The sequence below is a fragment of the Melanerpes formicivorus genome, unplaced genomic scaffold, assembly GCF_026170545.1.
Source record: "Melanerpes formicivorus ecotype bairdi unplaced genomic scaffold, bMelFor1.0.p_v2 SCAF_289, whole genome shotgun sequence".
Taxonomy (NCBI): Eukaryota; Metazoa; Chordata; class Aves; order Piciformes; family Picidae; genus Melanerpes; species Melanerpes formicivorus.
In genome coordinates, this window is record NW_027142641.1 from 195,679 (window position 1) to 220,536 (window position 24,858).

At 58.3% G+C, this 24,858-nt stretch overlaps 2 protein-coding genes and 2 long non-coding RNA genes across 4 annotated transcripts; all 4 read right to left on the reverse strand.

Annotated features, from left to right (window-relative positions):
* Nucleotides 1-6,569: 6,569 nt before the first annotated feature.
* Nucleotides 6,570-8,334, reverse strand: LOC137458857 (hydrocephalus-inducing protein-like). The gene is made up of 3 exons (XM_068170143.1): nt 8,273-8,334; nt 7,429-7,689; nt 6,570-6,814 (listed from the first exon to the last, which is right to left on the reverse strand). Exons 1-3 carry the CDS (start codon nt 8,292-8,294, stop codon nt 6,570-6,572), a joined length of 528 nt encoding a protein of 175 aa, XP_068026244.1. The 5' UTR covers nt 8,295-8,334.
* Nucleotides 8,335-9,051: 717 nt separating this feature from the next.
* LOC137458855 (uncharacterized) lies at nt 9,052-11,718 on the reverse strand. The gene is made up of 3 exons (XR_010991979.1): nt 11,618-11,718; nt 10,585-10,736; nt 9,052-9,233 (listed from the first exon to the last, which is right to left on the reverse strand). It is a non-coding gene; the product is annotated as an uncharacterized lncRNA (long non-coding RNA).
* A 1,174-nt stretch (nt 11,719-12,892) lies between these two features.
* LOC137458858 (hydrocephalus-inducing protein homolog) lies at nt 12,893-20,523 on the reverse strand. Its single transcript, XM_068170144.1, has 6 exons — nt 20,279-20,523; nt 19,939-20,058; nt 15,044-15,212; nt 14,211-14,449; nt 13,010-13,112; nt 12,893-12,898 (listed from the first exon to the last, which is right to left on the reverse strand). Exons 1-6 carry the CDS (start codon nt 20,521-20,523, stop codon nt 12,893-12,895), a joined length of 882 nt encoding a protein of 293 aa, XP_068026245.1.
* Nucleotides 20,524-20,675: 152 nt separating this feature from the next.
* Nucleotides 20,676-21,954, reverse strand: LOC137458854 (uncharacterized). Its single transcript, XR_010991978.1, has 3 exons — nt 21,835-21,954; nt 21,185-21,388; nt 20,676-20,771 (listed from the first exon to the last, which is right to left on the reverse strand). It is a non-coding gene; the product is annotated as an uncharacterized lncRNA (long non-coding RNA).
* Nucleotides 21,955-24,858: the final 2,904 nt, after the last annotated feature.

Below are 24,858 nucleotides of genomic sequence, written 5' to 3' on the forward strand. Positions count from 1 at the left end.
CTCTCAGCCTTCTCCTTGCCAGACTAAAGAGCTCTCAGTCTTTCTTCAGCACAGAGATAGTCCAGTCCCCTCCTCATCCTCCTAGCTCTCTGCTGGGCTCTGTGGCAGTTTGAGGCTGCTTGCCTTGAAGAACTGCAAAGCTCCAGCAGCTAGAAAGGTCCAGGAGGTGTCCCACAAAGTGTCACCTCTGGATTCCATGCCCAGAAGTCCTGCCCCCCTGGAACACTGCCTGCAAAGGTCCTTTCTTCCCTTTTCCCTTCCTCTCTCCTCCTGGGAAGATGTGCAGGTTCTTAGCTGAGGCCTGCTCAGCATTGGTGCTTCTCCAAGCAGGCCTGGAGCTGCCAGGCTGAGTCTTGTGCTGCGGCACAAGCGGTGGGGGAAGGGAGGGGAGAGAGGCAATGGCAGGGAGGGGGCCGTGGAAGCCTGGGGGTGGGTGGCCTGGTAGAGAGAGAGGTCTGTGTGAAGCTTTGGCTTCAGGAGCTTCTGTGTGGAGTCCAGAGCAGGGATTTCTGTCTATTTGCTCTGCACTACAGCCCTGGAGCAGTGGAGTTTGTGAGCAGCCTCTCCAGTGCAACTTCCCCATCCTATCCCCTCCTCTCTGGGAGCCCAAGCCCTTCTCTTGCCCCTTGTGCAGCAACAGAGCAACCTGCCTGCTCCTGAAAGCACCCCAGGCTCTCTCCAGCAGATCCCTGTCCCTCCTGACCTGGGCAGAGGCAAACCCACACCTGGGAACAAAACTCCCTGAGCAATGCTGCTGGCTTGGCTCAGGCCCTGAGGCCTGGCAGCACAGGAACAAGGGCACTCCTGAGCCACACAGGAGGAGGTTGCTAAGAGGATGTTTGGGGGGGCTGCACAGCTGCCTCCAGAGGAAGTCAGCCTTGGCTCAGAGCAGTTGAAGTGTAAAAACACCAGAGGGGGAAAAGCAGCCAGGCAGAAACTGCTGGGAAAGTCTGCCCTGGAGTCAGCTCTCCTGCTCCAGGCACCAGGGCATGGCAGTGATCACCGCTCCCTTGGCAGCTGAGAGCTGGCCCAGCAGCAGCCTTTAGCAGGCCAGGCTTACCTAGCTTGTGTCCAAGGGAAAACTAAGCCCATGGCTGCTCCCCCTTAAGCCCAGGAGGGGCAGGAAGAAGCCAAAGGAACCCTGCCTGCTGTGGGCACTTGAGAAGCAAAGCCAGAGAGCCAAAGAGAAACCCCTGTGGAAAGAGAGCAGGAGAAAGCTGGAAGGCAGCTGAAGGCAGAGCTGAGAGAACACAGCCCAGGCAGTGCCAGCTGAATACCTCTTGGCAGGATGTCCTGGGTGGACAGGACTAGGCCCAAAACAGGTTTCAGTCAGAGCCCTAAGAAGCTGGGGGAGACAGACCAAAGGAAAGATGTCCCAGTACAAAGCTAGCCAAAGCTGTTTGGCAGGGATCCTGACCACTCAGCGCTGTGCTGATGCCCAGCAGGGGATGGGCTAAGTTTCCAATTGCTTTTCTGCCAGGGGTCAGATGTGTTTCACAGCAGAGCTCAACAGAGAGGTTCTTCAGTCACCCGGCCCCTGTTTGCCTTTGGCTCTGGCTCCTCTTCAGCCAGCCAGGTGTGTGCCACTCGCCCATCCCCCTGCACCAGCATCCCCCACCTGTACTCCAGTTTCACTTTCAGTGTCAGGCACTGTGCTTGGGTCCTATTTGTACTGTTCCTTGGCTTTACAAAATTATACCCAGCACAGAGTTCTGGGTGATAAACTTTCCTGCCTGCTGCTCCCAACCCCAGGTCTGGGACTGACTCACAATCTCCGGCCTGAATATTGCTTCACAGTGTCACAGGATCACCAAGGTTGGAAGAGACCTCAAAGATCATCCAGTCCAGCCTGTCACCACAGACCCCATGGCTAGACCATGGCACCAAGTGCCACATCCAATCCCCTCTTACTATGGTAGAGCCAAACACTACGTGGTTGGAAACTCATCCTGTACCTCCTGCTACTGCACCGAACACCATTCTTGGTCTGGAGAGACAAATCCTGTGGAGACATGGAACTCCAGAGAGGATTGAGTCAGACAACAGAACTCACTTCAAAAACAATCTTGTGAAGAACTGGGCCACAGAGCAGGCATGGAGTGGATATTCCACATCCCCTACTATGCACCAGCTGCAGGGAAGATTGAGCACTACAATAGTTTGCTGAAGACCACTCTGGGAGAAACATCTAGCAGCAGCAACCTGGCTGGTAAATAGCAGAGGCTCAGTGAATGGAGCTGGACCTGCACACTCAGGTTTGTCCCGAAAGGTAGAAGGTGATAGAGTTCCTGCTGTTAGAGAAAAGGATCTGTTAGGCAAAACTCTTTGGATATTTTCTCCTTCAGGAGAGGCCAAACCTGTCTAAGGGCTGGTTTCTGCTGAAGGTCCTGGTCACACTTATTGGGTAATGCAAGAGAATGGAGAAATTCAGTGCATTCCCCAAAGAAATCCAACTTTAGCTGAGAGAGTTTCAATTCAGAGTGTTGTACAGATACAACCTTGTGCCCAAAGGAGTAATCCATGAGGCATCTACGGAGCACGAACCCTAAGAGCCCTGAGAGCCCTGAGTCACCTGAGAGTCCCTGCTCCTTTTCTTTGCTGCAATGCAGAGAGACAAACTGTTTTCTGTTTTCTTGGTGCCTGGTTTTTGGACTCCTGAATCATCTCCATCGGAAAGTATCCAGAATGGACTGTGAACTTTATTTACTCATTGTAGCTATTGTTTTAGATGAGATGGATAGTATTAGCAGCCACTGGAATTGTTTAGAAGGGGTGGAGCTCAGTGTGGTGAAGGCACATTATGCCCAGAATTATGCCCAGATATCGATACCTGTCCCAGCATGTGGACAAGTTCCCTCTCCTTTCATGAGGGGAACAAAGGCCGAGGCAGCACAGCCCACCGCACACACCCATGGCAGGGGATGCTGGTGCTAATACCAAGTATGGCATCATTCTAGCTTCACGCTTCCTGTAGGCTGCAGCCGATTGTTTACGGCATGCCCATTGGCCAAGTCTAGCCGCAAGAAACCTGTAAGTATTACCCCAACTTGTAAATACGTTGCCCTCTTTCACTTTGCTCTCTCTCCTTGCTCCAACATTAACCTCATGCCATAGCCTTGCTCTTAAGCCTGCATCCAGGCAGGCCTGTTGAGCCTTGGCCCTGAGAGTATCTCCAGAGGAGTGACATACGCTGAGCGCCTGAGAAGCTACAGCCTTGTATTACCAGTCTCACAGGCCGGAAGACCCTGCCATGTCTTCAAGAGGACTGGACCCCTGAGGGTAAGATCTGCCCAGTTGCCAGGGAAGAGACTAGCCGAGTCCAGCAGTCCAAACATCTGCCTCAGCTTTAAGCAGCAGACTAACAAGCTGCACAACCCTGGGTGTCAGCTCAGCAAGCAGGACCAGTGCTTCATTGCATGCCTGCATGATGCCACTGTTGTGGGAGAGAAGAGGAGTCCATGCCCTGTGCTCCAAAGCTGGGACCACTCCGATAGGGTCCCGTCCACACCTTCGAGCCAAGCAAAGGGGAAGTCGCTGCTTCATGCAGCCGCACTTCCTCCCCAGGGCTGTCCACGCGGGCACCGAAGGTCGTTGCCACAGGGACGACCCCATCCTGGGACCAGCCCTACCGGCCCTGCCAGGCCGATCCCACAGGACCGCTCCCTGCCATCTGAAGGGAGCTGCCATAGTCCTGCCAAGGGAACCTGCCTGCCAGCTAGCCTACATTCCATCTCTTCTCTGCTGCCGTGGGAGGGAGAAGGCTGCCCCCCACTGTCACCATCTGGACCAGTCAGGAGCCAGCCCGGTGACAGCAGACTGCTACAACAAAGGACACAGTGAATCTTCCCCCGTGCTTTCCACTTACTCATTAACATTTGATTCAAAGCACCCACGTCTAGCAAAGTAACCTCTGATGCATTGTAATGTCTCTCTCTAGAGTTAGGCAGCTGCCAATGTCCCATCAACTCGCCATCTGGTGGACAAGCAGTGGAATTGCACCCTTCTTTAGATTCATAGACATTAACTCTGTAAATATTCCAATGGAGTCCAAATGATAAATACTAAACCACTTATGGGGTGTATTGCACAACTGTGCACTAGAATATGTACATCAAATAGTGGTTATTAATTATTTTAATAATTAATACAATTAATATTTCTGTGTTCCATATTAATTAATAACCTCTTCATCACACCCCGAGCCAGTGACAACAGCGCTGAGGAAAATCTGCACCTCACGGCTGCTGCTCTCCAAGACAGTGTGAGCTGGTTCTGCCTCTGGCTCCAGCACCTGCAAAGAGAAGAGAAGAGTCACTGAGCAGGGCCCTGAGTGCCAGGCTGATCAGGGAGCCTCCAACAGCAGCCACACAGAGGGGCTAGGAAGGACATTCCCATGGCTCATCCCATGAAGACAGCAGCAGGAGACCCTTCTGCTGTAGGCTGTGTGTCGCCTGCTGACCAAAGCCAGCAGCGCCAGCACTGCAAGCACACACTTGGGAACTGCCACTGGGTACCAGTGCCTGACCTTGCTTTTCCTGGCCCCTATAAACCTAGCAGCCTCCAGTTTCCCTCCTGGAGGCTGTGGGTGGAGAACCCCAAGAATGAACAGCTCCGGAAACTCTTTTTAGGACAAAGGACTTTCCGGAGAGATGTCTGGTGTGGGGCAGCCACCACACTGCTGGGGGATGGGAAGGGGCATTCGGGGGTGGGAGTGAACTCATTTGGAAAGTCTCTGACTGCTCTGCCTCTGCTAGGCAAAATGATTTGGCTTTCAGGTCTTGCAGTGGTTCAGCAGCTGGGGCAGAGTCATCACCCATGAGAAGTGTGTTGGGCAAGGAAAGTCAAAGCAGAAGCTGCTGCTGAGATCCCCACAGCCAACAGCAGAGGGTGTTGGAGTTGGAAAAGACCTGGATGATTGTCGAGTCCAACCATCAGCCCTGCTCTCCAGACCCTTGGCCAGCTTTGCTGCCTTGCTCAGTGCAGACAACGCTCAAAGCTCAGCCCCAGGGTGCTGGGGGGCTCCGCAGCACACACAGCAGAGTGCTGCTACTGCTGCTCTGCACCCAAAACAAGAAGCAGGGGATTGAACTCCTTGGGAGTTCAAAGGCACTGAATCTAAACCAGATCTGAACTCCAGGGAATGGAGATCTGCTCAGTGCTGACCAACAGCTCAAGTGGGGGGCAGGAGGTTGGGGGGCAAGAGGATGAGGCCAGACTCTTTTCTCAGTCATGCCCAGTGACAGGACAAGAAGCAAGGGGCACAAACTGGAGCCCAGGAGGTTCCATCTGACCAGGAGAAAATTCTTTGCTGTGAGGGTGCTGGAGGCCTGGAGCAGGCTGCCCAGAGAGGCTGTGGAGTCTCCTTCTCTGCAGAGATCTCAACCCCCCCTGGTTATTGTGATCCGGGCAAGCTGCTGTGGGTGTCCCTGCTTTAGCAAGGCGTTGAGACTGGATGACTTACAGAGGTCCCTTCCAACCCCCACCATGCCGTGCAAGTGGGTTCAAAACTGTGAGCTCCCATCCAACACAGACTGCAACACTTCAGCTCTTGGTTTAGGGTTGGCCTCTCTTGTCCAAGAGACTTCCCCATCTTGTCTGAGCCCTCAGATCCCTGAGCAGCATCCTTTCCTCTAACACATCCTGCTGGTTCCCATTCAGGGATGGATTCACTGTCAGGAGGAGCAGCTCAGCCAGCAGAAATGGAGATCTGCTGCCACCAGCAGACCTTCCTGTGGCAGCTCAGGGAGCTTTTGCTGCTGTGCTTCTCACCTTCTTCTTGACAGGCCAGGTGGCACCTGGGGCCCTTGTGGTATCCACCCACTTGGTGGCATGCAGGCTGTCATCCCAGTCAGGGACCTCCTCTGGTGGCAGCTGGAAGGAGATCCTGGACACCTGACACTTCACTGGGTGCTTTTTAAAGGTGACCTCAACTTCTGATTGCAAGGTCACTGTGATGTCCTTCGCACAGCCAGCATGGAGGTGTCCCACCTAGGGAGAAGCAGACAGCCAAGACCAACCTGGGATCACTGGCAAGGGATCACAGGCTGTGGGTGTGGGGAGCAGCTGTGCCAGCAACACCTCTGTGAGGAGAGGATGAGAGCCTGGGGAAGAGCAGCCTGAGAGACAATCTCTCAAAGCTTATCAAGAGCTAGAAGGTGGGGCACAAGAGGATGGGGCCAGACTCCTCTCAGTGGTGCCCAGGGACAGGGCAAGGGGCACAAACTGGAACCAAGGAGGTTCCATCTGAGCCAGAGGAGAAAATTCCTTGCTGTGAGGGTGCTGGAGCCCTGGAGCAGGCTGCCCAAAGAGGTTGTGGAGTCTCCTTCTCTGCAGAGATTCAAACACACCTCCCCGGCCATTGTGATCCTGGGCAAGCTGCTGTGGGTGCCCTGCTTTGGCAGGGGGGTTGCACTAGATGACTCCCAGAGGTCCCTTCCAACTCCCACCATGCTGGGATTGTGTCAAACTGCATCTTACTGAGGATTTATCTGGGTTTTGATGGAGAAGAACACCACCAAAAGATGCCATGTCCCACAACATGGCCCCAGCAAAGCCAGGGGTGGCATCTCCTAGGTGGCACTGAAAGGGGTTCTCACTGCTCCATGGTGGCTCCCAGACAGCTGCCAGGCAGGGTCTGAGCAGCAGGGAAAAGCAGAGACAACCAAGCTCACCTGGGGGCAGAAGTGGAAGGGAGCCTCAGGCAGCCACTGGAAGCGCAGGGCCTGCCCCCTGCTGCGGTTGGCGATGGTGAAGGTCACGGTGCAGGGGGTGCCAACGGGACAGAACCCAAACTGGATGTGATCCCCTGGGTCAGCTGTTGGCAATGAGAGAGAGAGCTCTCAGCATGAGGGGAGAGCCCTCTGCCCCCCACAGACACACAGGACTCCAGCTCTACCTTCTCCAAGCCTTCCTTCCCCTGGGACATGCAGCCCAGGACATGTCTGGGCCTGGGCTGAGATCACAGCGCCAGCTCACCTCCAGATCTGCACCCTCCAGCACCCCCAAGTCCTTCTCTGCAGGGCTGCTCTGGGCCCAGCATGGACCCCTGAGGGACACCAGTCTCCATCTGGACATTGAGCTGTTGATCACTATCCTCTGGCTGTGACTATCCAACCAATTCCTTAGCCACCAAGCAGTCCACCCAGAGAGGACACAAATGATCAGATGTGCTCTTCACAGCACCCCATGGGCTGGCAGACCTCCTTTTAGAGCTCCTCAATCAAAAGCTGCTTCCTTTGAGCCCTCCCTGCTGGCCTGCAAACTTCTCCCTTGACAGGGCACCTGCCCTGGGGCTCCCAAGCAAGGCTGCTCTGCAGGCTACAAAAGGTGACAGCAGCTGGCTGCTAAATCTGGGCCAGCCCTGTGCTGCCACAAGGTGTGCCCAGCCCTGGAGGTTCCTTGCTACACCCTGGCAGCCTCTCCTCTTACCCTCCAGGCTGTCCTCCTCCAGGCTGCTCTCAGGGAGGTTCTGCTCCTCCCTGTCTGCCACTAGTCCCTGGATGTTGTCCAGGGTGAAGTCATCTCCATAGCCTTCCCCCAGCAGCCTGATGGTGGTCTCAGAGGGGTTGTCCAGCACGGACAGGTGGAGCTTCCCTTCCAGGCGTTGGGCCAGGGTGGGCTTGAAAACCACCTCAAACTCTGCTGTCTGCCCACGCTGCAGGAGCAGGGAAGCAGTGTGGGGCTTCCTCTCTGCACAGAGATGGACACCAGGGACAGGTGAGGCACTGCAAACATTTCCATGCTCCAGAAAAGGAACAGGAGCTTGAAAAACAGCTGTCTCTAAGCACAGCCTGGCTCACCAGTGCTTCCAGACCCTCCTCCCATGGTCACAAAGCTGTGACACTACCAGGGCCATCCCTGTTAGTTGTCTTAAGCTCAGCTCAGTGCTCAGCCCTGGCTCAAACTGCAGCCAGATAGCTCCTGCCTTAAGCACAGCTGAGTCAGAGTGCTTTGGGCTTTTGCTGGCTGGCTGTGGGCTCAGGGGCAGCCTCCCTTCAGGCTGGGGACTCCCCATATGCAGCACAGACCTCAGATGCTCCACTGAAGCGGTGTTACCCCCCCCAGGACTCAACCCACCACCTCCATAAGAATGGAAAAGCTTCCTAGAGCTTGCCAGGTAGAAATCAACCCTGCAAAGAGTCCATGTGCAACAGCCCCAGAGAGCCCCAGGACACAAGCTATGGCCAACAGCTGCTTGCTGCTTGGCCAAGTCAGCAGCAGGACACAAGTTTTCCCTCTGTGAGTGACCACATTTCATGGGTGATGAATTCACCTTCCCCAGCAGAGTCCTTCATGCCCACAGCTTGGGAGAGGCATTTGGTGCTGGGCCTGGCTTTCAAGAAAAAACTCCCTCTTCATCCAGCAGGTCCAGCAGCACCTGGGAAAAGAGCAGGACCAGACTGGGGTGGGCACAGCATGGCCCAGGGCCTGAGCCCACACTGCTGCTGTTCCACCACGGGGAGCCCAGCACGCTGCCCCCCTTCCAACACAGCTCTGAGCACAAGGCTGGAGTGAAACCAGCCCAAAGCCAGGCATCCAGAGACACTGGGAGGGGATGGAAACAGAAGCAGGCAGGACAGGAAGGCTCCAGCCTGACTCTCTGAGTTGTGTTTCCCTGAGAAGGTCCCAAAATCCCCTTTCCCAGAGGAACTCCCTTCCTGGCAAGCAGAAGTCAGCCAGGGGCTTCCAACAGACTTTCTGAGGCCCCTTCCCAGGCTGTTCCCTGAGGCAGGGAAAACACAAAGCCCAGGGCTGGCTCAAGGCTGGCAAGGACAGCAGCAGAGCTTGCAAAGGAGGTGGAGGCAAAAGTGAAGGGCTGCTGAGGCACGAGCCTCTGCCCACTGCTTTGCCACAGCAGAAGCTCAGGAGGTCGTCCTCCTGCCACAGAGGGGCTCTGAGCACAAGCCAAGGCTTTCCTTTGGGCTCCAAGGGCACCTGCAGAGCAGTGGGGCCCCTGCCCACCCTCACCGGCTACGCTGGGCCCTCTCCTGCCCAGCAGCAGCCTTGTTCCCAGAGCAGAGCTCCCTCAGCAGCTGCTCACCTGGGCAGGGACAGGGCCAGAGTTCTGCAGGAGCAGGGGCAGCTTCTCCCAGGCCCCCAGCAGGAGCCTCCTGAAGAGCAGCAGGGGGTTCCCTCTCCTGTCCTTCAGCGCCGGGCGCAGGACCCTCACCTCCGGCAGCTTCCCCTCGCCGCTGATCTCAAAGCTCAGGCTCTGTGCTCTCACTGCTGCAGGGCTGCAGGAGAGGGGCAGCAGAGCCACTGCTCACTTGGCAAGCAGTGAAGCCAGGGCCACCTGCTGCATTTCCCCTGCCTGGGGCTCCTGGCCCCCAGGACACAGCTCCCCCTTGCCCCTTTCCTCCCAGTCCCATCCAAGAGGAATCTGCTCTGCAGAGCCAGAGCCTCCCAGAGCACCAGTTCAAACCATTTCACTCAGAGGAGCCCTGCAGGGCAGCAGAGACATGAGGAGGTGACAGAGGCCATGGGGCAGGTTCCCTGGCTGTGCTGAGGTGAGACAGAAGCAAGGAGCATGAGCAGAGCATGGAAAAGTCTCCAAGGAAGAAGGGGCAAATCAGTGACCCCAGCAGGGAAGGTGATCTCCACAGAGGCTCAGAGCAGGAATTGCTCCTTAGGGCAGCAGACTGATGGATCCAGTCCCAGCTCAGCTACTAAAGGGCTGGGCAAGGGCAGGGCAGGCCCTGGACACACACAGGGCCTAGGGCAGAAGAGCTGGGGTCTTTTAGAGGGGATCCAATGGCTCCTTTAGCATCAAAGATCTTCATGCACCCCAGGAGATCCACCAGATCACCTCCTGAGCACAGGAACAAGGAGGCAACAAGGGCAGCTGGCTCAGGGCATGGAAACAATCCTCTGTCCTTGGCATTCTCCAGCTCAGCTGAAGCTGCACACAGCTCCATTGCTTCCTGATTCATCCACTCCCTGTTGGCTCCTTGGCATCAGAGAATCCTGGAATGCTTTGGCTTGGAAGGGACCTTGAAAGCTCATCCAGTCCAAGCCCCCTGCAGGCAGCAGGGCCCTTGGCAACTCCTGCAGTTTGCTCAGAGCCTCAGCCAACTTGACCTGGCATGGTTCCAAGCATGGGGCATTCCCCACCTCTCTGGGCACCCTGGGCCAGTGTCAATGTCCCACTGCCCTCACAGGCACTGCTGCAGGCTACAGCAGGGCACTGACTCCCCAGCTCTGCTGGATCTCGCAGCTACAGCTTCTGAGTTCTCTGCAGCATCTCTGTCAGCAGGAGAGGCTGAGAGCCCTGGGGCTGCTGAGCCTGGAGAAGAGCAGCCCCAGAGGGGATCCTGGAGGTGAGGGTGCTGGAGCCCTGGAGCAGTGCCCAGAGAGCTTGGGGAGTCTTCTCTGCAGAGATTCCACAGTCCCCTGGCCATGGGGATCCTGGGCAAGCTGCTGTGGGTGCCCTGCTCAGGCAGGGGGTGGGGCTGGATGATCCCTAGAGCTCCCTTCCAAGCCCCTCCCTGCTGGGATGCTGTAACGCTGAGTACTCTACCCAAGGCTACTCAAAGAGCTGGAAGCCATCAGGAAGGTCCCCTCCCAAGCTCTCCTGAGGTGAGTTACCTTGTGTGGACATCGAGGGAGGCCTCAAAAGTGCAATAGTAGCTCTGCACCTTCCGTGGAGTGAAGGTGACCGTGGCAAAGGCCTGGGAGCAGCTGGGCACGGACAGCCGGACAGGATCCACCTCAAACACCTGGCCAGAGTGGCTCTTCAGCTTGGGGAAGCCCAGAGAAGGCTGTTAGGAGGAAACTTTTCTCCATGTGCTGCTGTCTCACCCATACAAGGATCATGAGGAACAGCCCCAGACAGTGTGGCCCCCTTCTGGCTTCCCTAGACAGGCTCCATCTGTCTCGGGGGGGAATCCAAAGCCGTGCTGCCCCAGGGGGCTGCCATCAAGCCCAGGAGTGCAAAGCTTGCTTTCAGTGCTGGTCAGAGCCCCAGCACACATGGGAAGTGGGGACTGCATGGAAAACCCTGCAAAGAACCTGCCCCTGGCCTTTAAAGAGAAGGGGCAAAGAGCAGGGAGCCTAAGGAAAGCAGAGAATGGCTTTGGTTGGAAGAGACCTTTAGGATCATCAAGTCCAACTCTGAGCCCAGCACTGCCAGGTCACCACCAAACCATGGCCCTCAGCACCACAGCTCCACAGCTCTGAAATCCCTCTAGAGATGGGGCTCCACCTCTGCCCTGGGCAGCCTGGGCCAGGCCTTGACAACCCTCAAGGGAAAGAAATTGCTCCTCATGTCCAACCTAACCCTCCCCTGGCACAACCTGAGGCCATGTCCTCTTGTCCTAGCACTTATTCCTTTTGAGAGGAGACCAACCCCACCCCAAAAGGGTCTGCTTGGAGCCCTGGCTCAAAGCTGAGGAAAAGCTCCTCCTCTGCCTGTGCTTCCAAGAGATGTTCAGAAGGGCTCAGGTCTCACTCCAAAGCCCCAGGGGCCTGGAGCTAAAACCTTGCCTGAGACACACTGAATGCAGCCCAGCTGTCACCTGCCCTGAGCTGCACTAGGCTGGGCAAAAGGAAGCAAGGAAGCTGGAGAACAAGGCAGATGCCACACAGCCTTCAGAGACTCCCCAAGGCCTCCTGTTCTTACCTTGCTGGGGCTGGGTTTGCTGGAGAGGAGCACATGGCAGGGGATTCTGTTCACATTGCAGATCCTGAAGCGTGCCGTGGCCTGGTGCCCAACCAGGACCTTGGTGAAGATGAACTTGTTCTCATCTGTGAGGAACAGCCCCTGCTGCTCCTGCACTGTCTGGAGGACCTGGCAGAGGTTGCTGCTGCTGCAGATCTGATGCCCCTCAAAGATGGACTCAAGGTCATCAGCCAGGAATGCTGTGAGCAGAGCAGAGGGAGGGCTGAGGATGGAGAATCCTTCCTGCTGACCTGCCCTGCCCCTGCTGGCCTCTGAGAAGCTCTTTCTGCCCAGGGAGCTGCAAACCCCAGCCTTGGGTGGGGGAGCTGCCTGTGAGGATGCAGCTCAGGCACCCTCAGTCTGAAAGGGTTTCTTTTGATCCTTCCATGCATCCCTCCCAGCCTCTCCCACTGGTGGGCTTGGCAAGAACCTCTGAGGATTCGCAGAGAGATGCAAGGTCAGGCTCAGGCTGTCTGCTCTGTCCCAGGACTGAGGCTGGGTGCCGAGCAGCAGCAGCCTGGCCACAGGAACCCGTGGGCAGCACTCACCTGGAAGGCAGGACTCGGCCAGCAGGGTGTAGGGGATGCCAAGAGGGTTGTCCCTGGGGTCTCTGTTGCTGATGTCGATGAGCAGCTGCTCCTGGCACGGCCCTGGCAGCTCTGCAGCACAATCTACTGTCACCAGCTGCTGCTCCCCAGGAAGGATGGAGCCAAAGGCAGGGGACACAGTGAACATGCCCAGGGTGAGGCGAGCCTGCAGAAAGAGTCCCAGCAGAGGCTGATGGCAAACAGCCTCACTCTGAGCATCCCAGCAAGGAGGACCCTGGGCCTTGGCCTCCAGCTGGGCCCAGGGCAGGCAGGGATGACACCACGGCCCAGAGCACAAGCCAGGATGAGATGAACAAGCTAAGGAGATGTGCAGGCCTAGCCTGAGTGGCTTAGAGAAAGGAGCTGGGTTGTAAAGGGTGAAGGTGGGAGCTGGGGTCCTTCAGCCTCCAGTGTGAAACAAGAGAGCAGAGAGAACTGTGAGAAACCATCAGAGAGGAGAGCAGACTGGGCAGAAGGCAAGGCAAGGTCATCTCCTGTCCCTGGACTGGGAGTTCAGCAGGGACACTCCACAGCTGTGGCACTCACAGCCTTGTTTTGGCCAGCAGCTACCAGGTACAGATCCCTTCCCCTTGGCCCCACAGCTCCAGGGCTGAGCAAGAGCACAGCATTGAGCAGCTCCTTCCTCTGCTCATGGCTGGCAGAGGATGGGTCTCCCCCATGCAGCCCGTGTCCCATGCCATGGCACAAGCCCCCAGCCTGGGCACAGCAGTGGAGGAGCCTGTCCTGGGGAGCAGGAGCCACCCACCTTCACAGAGGGCTTGGTTTCCTTTGGCAGCAAGGGCTTGCTCTGCTTGGCTGCAGCAGACCTTCCACTGGAGCTCCCCTGCTTGTGGGAGTCGGAGAACTTCCTTTGATGTGCACCCAGAGGAGAGAGCAGAGAACATCCCTCAGGCTGAGCTCCTCCTGCCCTTCTCCACAGCCAAACCTTCCTCCCCAGGGAAGAAAGTCCTCCTGCTCTTCACAGCCCCCTGCACCACCTGTGGCTGTAGCTGATGGGCAGATGGGCTCCAGCAGCAGCTGCATGAGGATGAGCAGGAGGATTCTGTGGCATCTCTCTCCTCCCTGCTCACAAGCCAACTGCACAGGCAAACAATAACCCAGGGCTCACAGAACATGGACTTGTTTAGTTGGGAGAGACCTTTAAGGTCAGCAAGGCCAAGACTGACCCCAGCACTACAGGTCACCACTAAGCCATGGCCCTCAGCACCACACCTCACAGAGTCACAGAGGTGTTGGGGCTGGAACAGACCAAGCACCACATCTAAACGACCTTCAAACACACCCAGGCTTGGTGACTCCACCACCTCCCTGGGCAGCACATTCCTCTCCTGACCACTCTTGCTGGGACACAGTTTTTCCTGATGCCCAGTCTGAACCTACCCAGTCACAGCTTGAGGCTATTCCCTCTTTCCCTGTCACTAATTACCTGTGAGAGGAGACCAGCACCAACCTCTCCACAGCTCTGAAACCCCTCCAGGAGCAGGCACTCCACCGCTGCCCTGGGCAGTCTGGGCCAGGCCTTGACAGCCCTCAAGGGGAAGAAATTGTTCTTCATGTGCAGCCTAAACCTCCCCTGGCACAACTTGAGGCTGTGTCCTCTTGTCCTAGCAGTTGTTCCTTGGGAGAAAAGACTAACCTCACCTGGCTCCAGCCTCCCTTCAGGGAGCTGTAGAGAGCCAGAAGGGCTTCCCTCAGCCTCCTCTTCTCCAGGCTAAACAATGCTAGGTGCCTCAGCTGCTCCTCACAGCCCATGTGCTCCAGACCCTTCCCCAGCTTTGTTGTCCTTCCCTGGCCACCTTCCAGCACCTCAATGCTCTTGGAGTAAGGGGCCCAAGCCTGGCCCCAGGACTCACAGTGCAGCCTGGTTGTGTGTCCTGGCTGCCTGCCACACACCAGCCCTGCTGTGGGGCCTCCTCCAGCAGGAAGGTTGCTGCAGGCCTTCTCACCTTTTCTTTGTGGGCTCAGCTGCAGCCTGCTCTGCTCTGCAGATGAGGAACTGGAAGGGCAGGAGGCCTCTGTTCTGCAGCAGGAAGCTGCAGGCCCTCCTGGTGCCGCTGGCCATGGCCCCGCAGTCGAGCAGCGCCGCAGGGCTGATGCTGTACTGGCTGAGCACAGCTCTGGCTGAGAGCCTCACTGGGATGCTGGCCATGGGCTCCCCTCCTGCCCTCAGCTTGGGCTCCAGCACCTGCAACCAGGGCAGGGCTTGGTAAATCCAGCAGAGCCCAACCTCTGGCTCTGGCCTGTGGCCACAGCCCAGGTGCCCATCAGCTCATCCCCCTGCTCTGAAGTCCTTCTCCAGAACTGCATTTTCAGCCCCTCTTAGAATCATGGAATGGGTTGGCTTGGAGGAGTCATTGGCTCAATTTTCCTGCAGTCAGCAGGAACAGCTGAGGGCAGAGCAGGTGCTTCAGAGCTCCAAACAACCTGACCTGCAGTGCTCCCAGTGATGGGGCAATGACCACCTCCCTGGCCAAGCTGGGCCAGGCTGGCACCACCCTCAGTGTCAGACATTTCTTCCTCCTATCCAGGCCGAATCTTCCTCTTTTAGTTTCAAACCATCACCCCTTGTCCTGTCCCAGCAGGCCCTGATCCAAAGTCTGTCCCCAGCTTTTGGATTGGCCCCCTCCAGCACTGGAAGGGCCAGAGCTGGCTTCTGAAAGCCTTTGCTGTGTGCAAATAACAGAAGGTTCCCCAGCTAAAGCTTGCTTTCCAGCACAGCCATGTCCTCCTGACCCCCTCAGCCCAGCTGTGCTCACCCTGCCTGCCCCAGGCAGCTCACCTGGCACAGCAGGATGGCTTTGTCCTCAATGCTGATCTCCCTCTGGGGGTGGAAGAGCAGCTGGACAGTGACAGGATGCTCAGAGGCAGGCAGCAGGCCCTGCTGGGGCTGCACAGTGAGGTGGGAGGCCAGGTCACGGCTTCCGGGGTCTGTGGGGCGCAGCCTGAACCTGGGGAGGGAAGGAGAAGAAGATCTCTGCAGTGAACAGCCCAGGGGCCAGCAGCACAGCCAGGACCTGGCATGGGACCAGTAAAAACCAACCAAAGAATTCTGCTGTGCTTAGGAGCCCCAGGCCCTGGCAGAGCCAGGCAGTGCTGAGTGCTGGCAGCTCCCCTCCACCCCCAGCGTTTTCATTCCTGCTCTGAAGAGTCTCCTGAAGAGAAAGGACTTAGCCCTGGAAGGACAGCAGCAGAGCTCAGCAGGGACTGGCCTCAACTTCAGGGGCACAAAATCCCAGACCCCCAGCATGGGAGGGTTTGGAAAGGACCTCTGGGGATCATCTGGTGCAACCCCCCTGCTAAAGTAGGGCACCCACAGCAGCTTGCCCAGGAGCACAAGGGCCAGGGGGGGTTGGAATCTCTGCAGAGAAGGAGACTCCACAACCTCTCTGGGCAGCCTGCTCCAGGCCTCCAGCACCCTCACAGCAAAGATTCTCCTCCTGCTCAGATGGAACTTCCTGGGTTCCAGTTTGTGCCCACTGCCCCTTGGCCTGTCCCTGGACACCACTGTCAGGAGTCTGGCTCCAACCTCTTGCCTGCCACAGGTCCTTCATCTCCTGCTGAGCATTGCTCAGCTCCCCTCTGGGGCTGCTCTTCTCTAGGCTCAGCAGCCCCAGGGCTCTCAGCCTTTGCTCCTCACAGAGCTGCTCCAGGCCCCTCAGCACCTTTCTAGTTTCTGCTGGACTCTCTCCAGTGGTTCCCTCTTGCACTGAGGAGCCCAGAGCTGGAGCCAGGACTCCAGAGGTGGTCTCCCTAGGGCAGAGGACAGGCAGAGGAGAATGTCCCCTGACCTGCTGGCCACACTCTTCTTACTGCACCCCAGAGCCCAGGGGCTCTCCTTATGGTGCCTGCTGAGCTGTGCAGAACTGCTGGGCTGGGGATGGATTCTCCATGCAAATGGAGCCTGGAGCTCAGGACAGTCCCAGTGGTCACACACACCATGAGGCAGCCAGCATGGGAACAGCTTCTAGCCACAGGAGCAGACTGCAGGCCTGGGCAGGTGCTGGCCCCAGGCACTCCCAGAGCAGGCAGCTGGACCAACCTGTATGCAAGCTTGCACTGCCCTTGGTTCCTCAGGGTCAGCACTTGCTTGGCACTCCCCAGGACCTCCAGGACTCCAAAGTTCACACAGCCATCTGCACCTGCAGGACACCCCCAGAGCGAGGGAAGGGATGGGGAGGATGCTGGAGCTGCTGCAGGCTGCACCCAGTCAGGAGACAGAGACTGGGAGAGCTCAGGTGGGACAAAGCTCTGCTCAGCAAGTCTCCAGCCTTGCAAGGTTTCTCTGGCTGCTTTGCTGCCCTTTGCTCTTCTTACTCAGAGAGGATCTGTAGGGCTTAGCAGCCAAGGAGCTCAGCCTCTACCTCCTTGCTTCCAAGCACAGATCAACCACTTGATGTGCTGTACTGAGCCTTCAGGAACTGCCAGCTGCTTGCTCCCACCCCTGATGTTTCAAAGGGGCACACTTCAAGGTGTGAGAGAGGCAAGGCACTGTGTGACCTGACAGTGCTCTACTCCACACAGCTGGCAAGAGACCTGTGCCATGGATCCATGCCAGGCCTGCATTGCTGTCCCATCCCATCCCATCCCATCCCATCCCATCCCACCCCACCCCACCCCACCCCATCCCATCCCATCCCACCCCATCCCATCCCATCCCATCCCATCCCATCCCACCCCATCCCATCCCATCCCATCCCACCCCATCCCATCCCACCCCCCACTTGCCCCAGCAATGCAATGCAGCTGAACTCCTTTGCTCTGGGGCCAGCCACTGCCCTTCAGGCAGGGTGATGTTCAGAGCAACTTCGTAGGCCTCAGCCACAACTTCAATGCTCTCCACCTGAACAACACCCTGGACATTCTCTGCAGCTGAAACCTGAGGCAGCAAGAAGCAAACCCTAAAGTCCTTCTCCTCAGTGTTCCTGCTAAACAAGAGGAGTCCTTGTCTGTAGCAGCTGTCTTTACCCAGCCTGGGAGGCAGTGTGATGTACAAACACCCACAAGAGTCCTGAGGTGTCCCAGAGCAGGTGGCAATGACAGCCAACTCTCTCTTAGCAGGCAGCAGCCTCACTGCAATGCAGCCTCTAAACCCCAGGGAACAAAGCCTTAATAGCCAGAGGAGGAGACTCCACAACCTCCCTGGCAACCTGCTCCAGGGCTCCAGCACCCTCACACCAAAGATGTTGGAGCCTCCTGGCTTCCAGTTCCTGCCTCTTCCCCCTTGTTCTGTGCTGGCACCACTGCCTGGCTCCAGCTTCTTGCCCCCCACCCTCAGCTCCTGCTCAGCACTGAGGTATTCATAAGCAGCATCCTTCAGTGAGGGTCCCTTGGTGCTAAGGGCCCAGACAATGTGGGCTCAAAGGAATCTCCTCAGGGCTCATCCTTTGGCCCTCTTTGCCTTCAGACACAGCCTCCATCCCCCAGGGCCCACAGCACTCTGCCCAGCTCTGCCAGGCAGGGCCCTGTCCCCTCACCTCCAAGCGGATCTTCTTCTCCACGCCGAGAGCCTTGGTGCTCCTGAAGCACAGCTGCACGGCCAGCTCCGAGCGGGGCCCGACCGTGCCCTGCCTCTGCCGCACCGAGAAGCCCTCGCCGAGGCTCTGCAGCCCGCTGAGCCTCCAGGCCACCGGCAGGGGGCAGCTGTTCCGCAGCAGCAGGCTCCTGCTGTGCTGGCTGCGGAGACACCAAGGCTCAGTGCCAGCTGCTGAGGGGCACAGCGGCAGCCCTGCCGCTGGCAGCAGCCCTCCCCATGGGGCTGAAACCACCCTGCAGGTTTTGCTCTTTGCCACAAGCCTGAGAGGGGAGGCCCTAGGGAGAGCTTGGTGGCAGAAGGGGATCCAACAGGAGGCAGAGCCAGAGCCAGAGCCACTCTCTCTGCACCAGCAGAGGAGCAGCAAATGCATCAGGGCCCCCACTGCTGGGGGGCTAGAGCTGGGGACTGTCATGGGACATCCCAGCCAGCAAGGAACGGTGAGCAAGAGGCTGGCAAGTGCTGGGAGCAAGAGGGCTGCTGGCCCAGCCTCCAAGCTGAGGAAAGGGAAGCTGCAGCAGAGCCACCCCCAGCAGAGTGCCCCTGGCCTGACTGACCTGTGCAGAAGCACCCTGTTGAAATGCAGCTGCCTGGGGCTGACCCCCAGCTTCACCTGCACCCCTTGGCAGCACAGGTGGAAGACCACTGGCTCTGGGTTGCCCTTGATGCAGCAGATGAGGCTGTCTTCCACCAGGCCAGGTGAAGTGGGGTATGCCCAGATGCTCAGCTCCTGGCCCCAGCCCCACAAAGAGAAGCACAGAAGAACATTCAGTGAGCAGGAGGGGCAGCTCCTGGGCTCTGCTGCTGCTCCCTGGCCCACCTGCCTGTCTCCTACCTGCTTCTCCTTAGGTCCCAGCTGCATGCTGGCAGGCTCCAAGAGGAAGGTGCCCCCACTGCCACCCCTCTCAAAGGAGAAGTGCAGCTCTGCCTCCCAGGGGGTGACCTTGCAGATGGAGAGCTGCTCGCAGTTGTCATCCTGCAGCACAGCCTTGGAGCTGGCCACAGAAAGGGCAAAGGCTGCAGGGGAGCTCTGTCAAGCAGCCTGAGAGAAAGGCTCATGTGGGACACCTTGCATGCTGCCTGTGTTCATTCCCTGCTTCCTTGGATGCCCAGCCCACACTTGGTGTCTCCACCCCAGAGGTGTGCACAGGCCACTTCAAGAGGCCTTCGACAAACCAGGACCTCAAAGGTGCCTGGCAAAACAGAAGCACAGCAGGCACCTGGATTCCTCCCCTCCTCTGCTGGCTTTCCCTCCCTGCAGGCTTCCCAGAAAAGTGTGGAGAGAGCTCAGCTTCTCTCTTCCAAAGCAGCCAGGAGACTGCCTGGGCCCAGCTCCTGGGTGAGCCTGAGGCTGAGGGCGGGAAAGCAAAAGGATTCCTTCCCAAGAGGAATCCCAGAGTTAACAAACACCTCCTGGTTCAGGTGTGGGACAGAGGTTGGTGGGAAAAGGTCAAAAAAAGGCAATGCCTCAGCCTGGCCAAATCCTCTTTTGGTTTTTAAACTCTTTTGATTTACCCTCCCTGGGGTGTCAGAATGCCACCAGCTCTCCAGAGCTCCCCTGCAGACAAACCTCCATTCCTAATGCTGAAAGAAGAGGGAAGTGAAAAACAGAAAGATGCCAGCAGCTACAGGGACATTATTTTAAGGCCAGACTCTATCCAGCAGTGGGGATCAGGAAAATGGAAATCCCCTTTGCCCTGCCCTGCAGGTGCTTGTCCCCCAACAGCAGCTCCAACCATCAAGTCTTGCTGACACTGCAGATTTCACGGAGGGTTTCCAGTCCCTCAGCAGAAAAACTTCCTTTGCTCCTTCAGGCTGACCCACAGAGCTCCCAGCACTTGAAACAAACAGCACAAAGCTGCTGAAGCTGAGATGGGGGCTGACAAGTGACCCCAAGCTGCTTTCAGGCTGCAAGCAGCACCTGGCTCTGGCCACCAAAGCCCCCAGGGGGCAGGAAGATCAGCTCCATCCCCCCCAGCACTCCTGTGCCTGCTAGGTGCTCAAGTTGCCACAGCTGTGCTCCTTCAAAGCCACCAAACCCCCAGCTCTCTGCCCGGGCCTGCCCTGAATCGTGCCCCTGGGTGCATGTTCCTGGAAGCACAAGGTCCTGCAAGCAGCACAGCTGGGGGCTGGGCAGCACCTACCTGTCTCTTGCCTGGGCACACAGCAGCGGCCCCAAGTGGAACATCCCCGTGCTCAGGACATACTGCTTGGAGATGATGGCATCAGCTGCCTTGCTCTGCCTGCAGCCAGGAAACACCTCCCTGGCACAGAGAGAAGGAAGAGTTGGGAGATTCTCTGAGCACAAAACCTGCTCCCAAAGGCTGAACTCTTAGTGCTGGCCGAGGCACAGCACCGCTGCCCAGCTCCAAGCACGGCAAGAGATGCTGGGGGGCTCAGGCAGGTCCCAGGGGCACAAGGGGCAGAGTCTCAGCTCTGAGCTCAGGGGCAGCAGAGCGGGACGGCCCCAGGGGCCAGCCTTACCGTGGCTCCTGGCTGATGCTGGGGTACAGGCAGGTGCCCCTGCAGTGCAGCTGGTAGGGGCGCTTGGTGCCCAGCAGCTCCAAGTGCAGCCTCTGCTCAAAGCTGCCCAGCAGCGCGGAGCTGAAGTGGACCTGCAGCACCACCTGGCCCTGGGCAGGCACTACCCAGCGGTAGCTGCTGAGCCTGGCAGGGAAAGAGGAACCTTCAGGCACTGCTGAGGAGCAAAGGAGAGCAGGAGGAGCCATGGTGGAGCTGGGGTGGGAAACCTCCTTGGCAAGCTGGCCCTGAAGCAGAGGGATCCCTCCTCCCTCACAGCTCACCTGGCACAGCTCTCTGGGGGGGGCAGGGTGTCCACGTCTGGGGGGTCCTGTGGCTGGTCCCTGGATCTCCTGCCACAGCCAGAGCTCTGCTTTCCCCTCACAGCCTCCTGGCTGCTGCTGCCTTTCTCCCTTCTCCAATGGCCTCTGGCTGGGGTGCCCTGCTCCTCTGAGGTCTTCACCCCAAAGGGAGAGAGCAAAGGGAAAGACAGCTGAGACCTGCCCTGAGAGCCAGCACTGCAGGGGAGCTCTCAGCAGAGCAGAGCACAGCACAGGGGCAAAAGCCTCTCCTTTGACCTGCTGCCCACATTGCTGGGGATCAGCCCAGGATAGGGCTTTCAGTGCCAGCTCCTCTCCATCTTTGCACCTCCCAGCTGAAGGTTTGAGGGGCAGAGCAGGGTTTGCTGCTGAGGCTTTGCCTCTCCTCTCAGACTGGCCTTGTGTTTCAAGCAGAGCTCTTTCTTCTGGACAGCCAGAAGGGATCTCTGCAGGCTTGGGCCCTGTCACATCTTCACTGCCCTGCCACTCTCACCCTTTTCCATCCCACCTGCCCCTTTGCCCCCATCCAGCCTGGTCCCTGTCCTGGCACCTTCACTGTGGGCACAGTGGGGACATCCACAACACTTTCAGGAGCCTCCTCCTCTTCTGGCCCTGTGGCAGCTGCTGGCAGGAGCACAAAGTGCTGGAGGACTTCTGCAGGCACCTCCCGCTTGGCTGGGCAGTGAACCACAGAGTAGACAGCAGGGGGAGGAATGGGGGGCCCTGAGGGACCCAGGCCCAGCTCATCCAGGACCTAAAGCAGAAGAGCAAACCTTGGTCATGCTCCTGTGGCCTCTATCCTCACACCTCCTGAAAGACACTGAGCTGTTAGGGAGCTCTGATTGATTGAGGTGGAGCACAGCCCTTGCTCTGCCCAGGGTGGGGAGCAGGCTCCAGAGCAGGGCCAGGACTACAGGTGGCACCTGCAGAGGAATCTGGCCCCATCAATTCACCCCCATGAGCATGGCCTGCAGGATCTCAGCCAGCTGCCAGGAAGCTCCTCCAGCTCCAGCAGGGACAACCTCCAGGGGTGGACAGCCCTGGGGCAGCACTCAGCTGATGAGAGTCATGGCTGAGTGTGGGCAGGGAGGTCCCACCTGCTAGCAGGGCCCCAGGAAGCCTCTTGTGGGGTACAAGGGGATGCAGTGACACAAGGGGGAGAGGCTGGCTCCTGCCACACAGGGCAGCAGCTGTTCTCACCGTGGCAGCCAAGTCATCTGGGGTTGGTTCTGTGGCTGCAGCCTCCCCCAGGACAACTTCTCCATCTCTCTCACTGTCCTTGGCCATCTTTTCTTTCACCTTCCTGAAGGCCTTCTCATATTTCTCATTGCCTGAAGGCAGAAACCCCCCAGAGTGCAGTGTGGGCATCTGAGCTGGGCAGCCCCCTCCCCACACCACCTCTCCCAGAAACACTCCTCCAGCAGCTCAGGGCACAGCATTGGAAGAGACCTCGAGGATCATCCAGCCCAACCTGTCACCACAGACCTCATGGCCAGACCATGGCACCAAGTGCCACATCCAATCCCCTCCTGAACACCTCCAGGGGTGGGGACTGCACCACCTCCCCAGGCAGCACATCCCAATGACCAATGACTCTCTCAGTGAAGAACCTTCTCCTCACCTCCAGCCTAAACCTCCCCTGGCACAGCTTGAGACTGTGTCCTCTTGTTCTGGTGCTGGGTGCCTGGGAGAAGAGACCAACCCCTTCCTGGCTACAGCCACCCTTTAGGTAGCTGTAGAGGGCAATGAGGTCACCCCTGAGCCTCCTCTTCTCCAGGCTAAGCAACCCCAGCTCCCTCAGCCTCTCCTCACAGGGCTGTGCTCAAGGCCTCTCCCCAGCCTTGTTGCCCTTCTCTGGACACCTTTCAAGTCTCTCAATGTCCTTCTTGAACTGAGGGGCCCAGAACTGGACACAGGACTCAAGGTGTGGCCTAAGCAATGCAGAGCACAGGGGCACAATGACCTCCCTGCTCCTGCTGGCCACACCACTCCTAATGCAGGCCAGGATGCCCTTGGCCTTCTTGGCCACCTGGGCACACTGCTGGCTCATGTTCAGGCAGCTGTCAGTCAGCACCCCCAGGTCCCTCTCTGCCTGGCTGCTCTCAGCCACTCTGAGCCCAGCCTGGAGCTCTGCCTGGGGCTGCCGTGGCCAAAGTGCAGCACCCGGCAGTGGGTGCCTATCCTCCTGCTGCATGCTGAGCTTCAGCCCTGCCCAGCTTCCTCCCCCAGAGGAGCAGCTCAGCCCCAGCCAGCTGGTGCAAACCCAGCTCTGCAGGGTGGCTCCTGGGACACAGCCCACAGGGACTTGCAGAGCCTGGGGAAGCCACCAGTGCTGCTCTGACAGCCTTGGGGGTAGGCCCTGGGGGAAAGCCCAGGGGAGCATCCTGAGGAGCAGCCAGGCAGTGCTCACCTTGGATGCTCCTGGGCAGGTGCAGGCAGAGCCTGGGAAAGCTTCCCTCTCCTTTCAGGCAGACTTCTTGCGGCTCCAGGTGACCCACTGGGAGCTGGAAAGCCTTGCAGAAGGCCCCAGGCGCTTCTGGCAGCTAAGAGACTTTCAGCACCTGCTGCTGGCCGGCTCCAAGGCTACCCTGCAGGGAGGGAATGCACCAAAGAGGCTTTGATGGAGGGGGTGATGCTCAGCCAGGTTCTCCTCTGGAAGACAGCAGACAGCAGCACCTTCTAGCTGTCTGGTTTCCAAGAGCTTGTCTCCTGCCCCAGGCTGCCAGGTCCCCTCCAGAGTGCCAGCGTGGGGAGAGCTGGAAAGGACCTCTGGAGGTCATCACTCCAACTGCCCTGCTAAAGCAGGGCACCCCCAGCAGCTTGCCCAAGAGCAGCATGGCCAGGGGGAGCTGGAATCCCTCCAGAGCAGGAGGAGGCCTTCCCTCAGCACAGCCTGGCCTTTGCTCAGCACCAGCACAGCTCTGCTGCTCCCAGGCTTTGCCTTCAGCCAGCAGGAGCCAGGCCTGACCAAGCAAAGCTCCAGCAGCAGTGCTGGGCAAGGCAAGGGAAGTGCCCCTGCCCTCTGCAGGGCCAGCAGCTCCTCTCACAGCACCTCAGTGGTGTCCACTAGGCTCCTCAGCTCAAAAGGGACAGGGACCTACTGGAAAGAGTCCAAGGGAGACTACACACATGCTGAGGGCCTGCAGCATCTTTGTGAGGCTCAGAGGCTGAGACTCCTGGGGCTGTTGAGCCTGGAGAAGAGCAGCCCCAGAGAGGGCCTCTGATCAAAGCTCAGCAAGAGCTAAAGGGCTTGTGGGGGACAAGAGGATGGGGCTGGACTCTTGTCAGTGGTGCCCACTGGCAGGACAAGAGGCAAGGGGCATCAGCTGGAACCCAGGGAGTTCCAGCTGGCCAGGAGGAGAAAATTCTCTGCTGTGAGGGTGCTGGAGGCCTGGAGCAGGCTGCCCAGAGAAGCTGTGGAGTCTCCTATGGAGAGATGCCAACCCCCCCTGGGCACGCTGCTGGGGGTGCCCTGCTGGAAGGAGGAGGTTGGGCTGGATGACCCCAGAGGCCCCTTGCAAACCACCCCCCATCCTGGGATCCTGGGAGTGCAGGTGGGTGTCCAGGGCTCTGAGCCCCACCTGGGACTCCCACCAAACCTCCTGCCTGTGCAGTTCAACTCAGGGTGCAGGAGCCTGCCCTGGCTCATGCTGAGCTCCAGAGAAAGGCCACAAGGAGGAGCAGAGGGCTGGAGCTGCTCTGCTATGAGGACAGAGTGAGAGAGTTGGGCTTGTGCAGGCTGGAGAGGAGAAGGCTCCAGGGAGACCTTCTGGTGGCCTTCAGGTCTCTGCAGGCAGCTCCAAGAAAGCTGGGGAGGGACTTTTGAGGGTGTCAGGGAGGGACAGGACTGGGGGGGTGGAGCAAAACTAGACAGGGGGAGATTCAGATTGGGTGTTAGGAAGAAATTCTTCCCCAGGAGGGTGGTGAGAGCCTGGCCCAGGCTGCCCAGGGAGGTGGTGGAAGCCTCCTGCTGATGCCTGGAGGTGTTTGCAGCCAGGCTGGAGGTGGCTGTGAGCAACCTGCTGTGGTGTGAGGTGTCCCTGCCCATGGCAGGGGGTTGGAACTGGCTGAGCCTTGAGACCCCTCCCAAGCCTGACAATTCTGTGAGCTGCAAACACATCTCTGGCCACACAGCAGCAGAGCCTAGGACAAGATCTAGAACAGAAAGTGTCACTGGGGCTTCCAGAAGTGTCTCTGGCTTCCAGAAGAGCTGTCCCAGGCCAG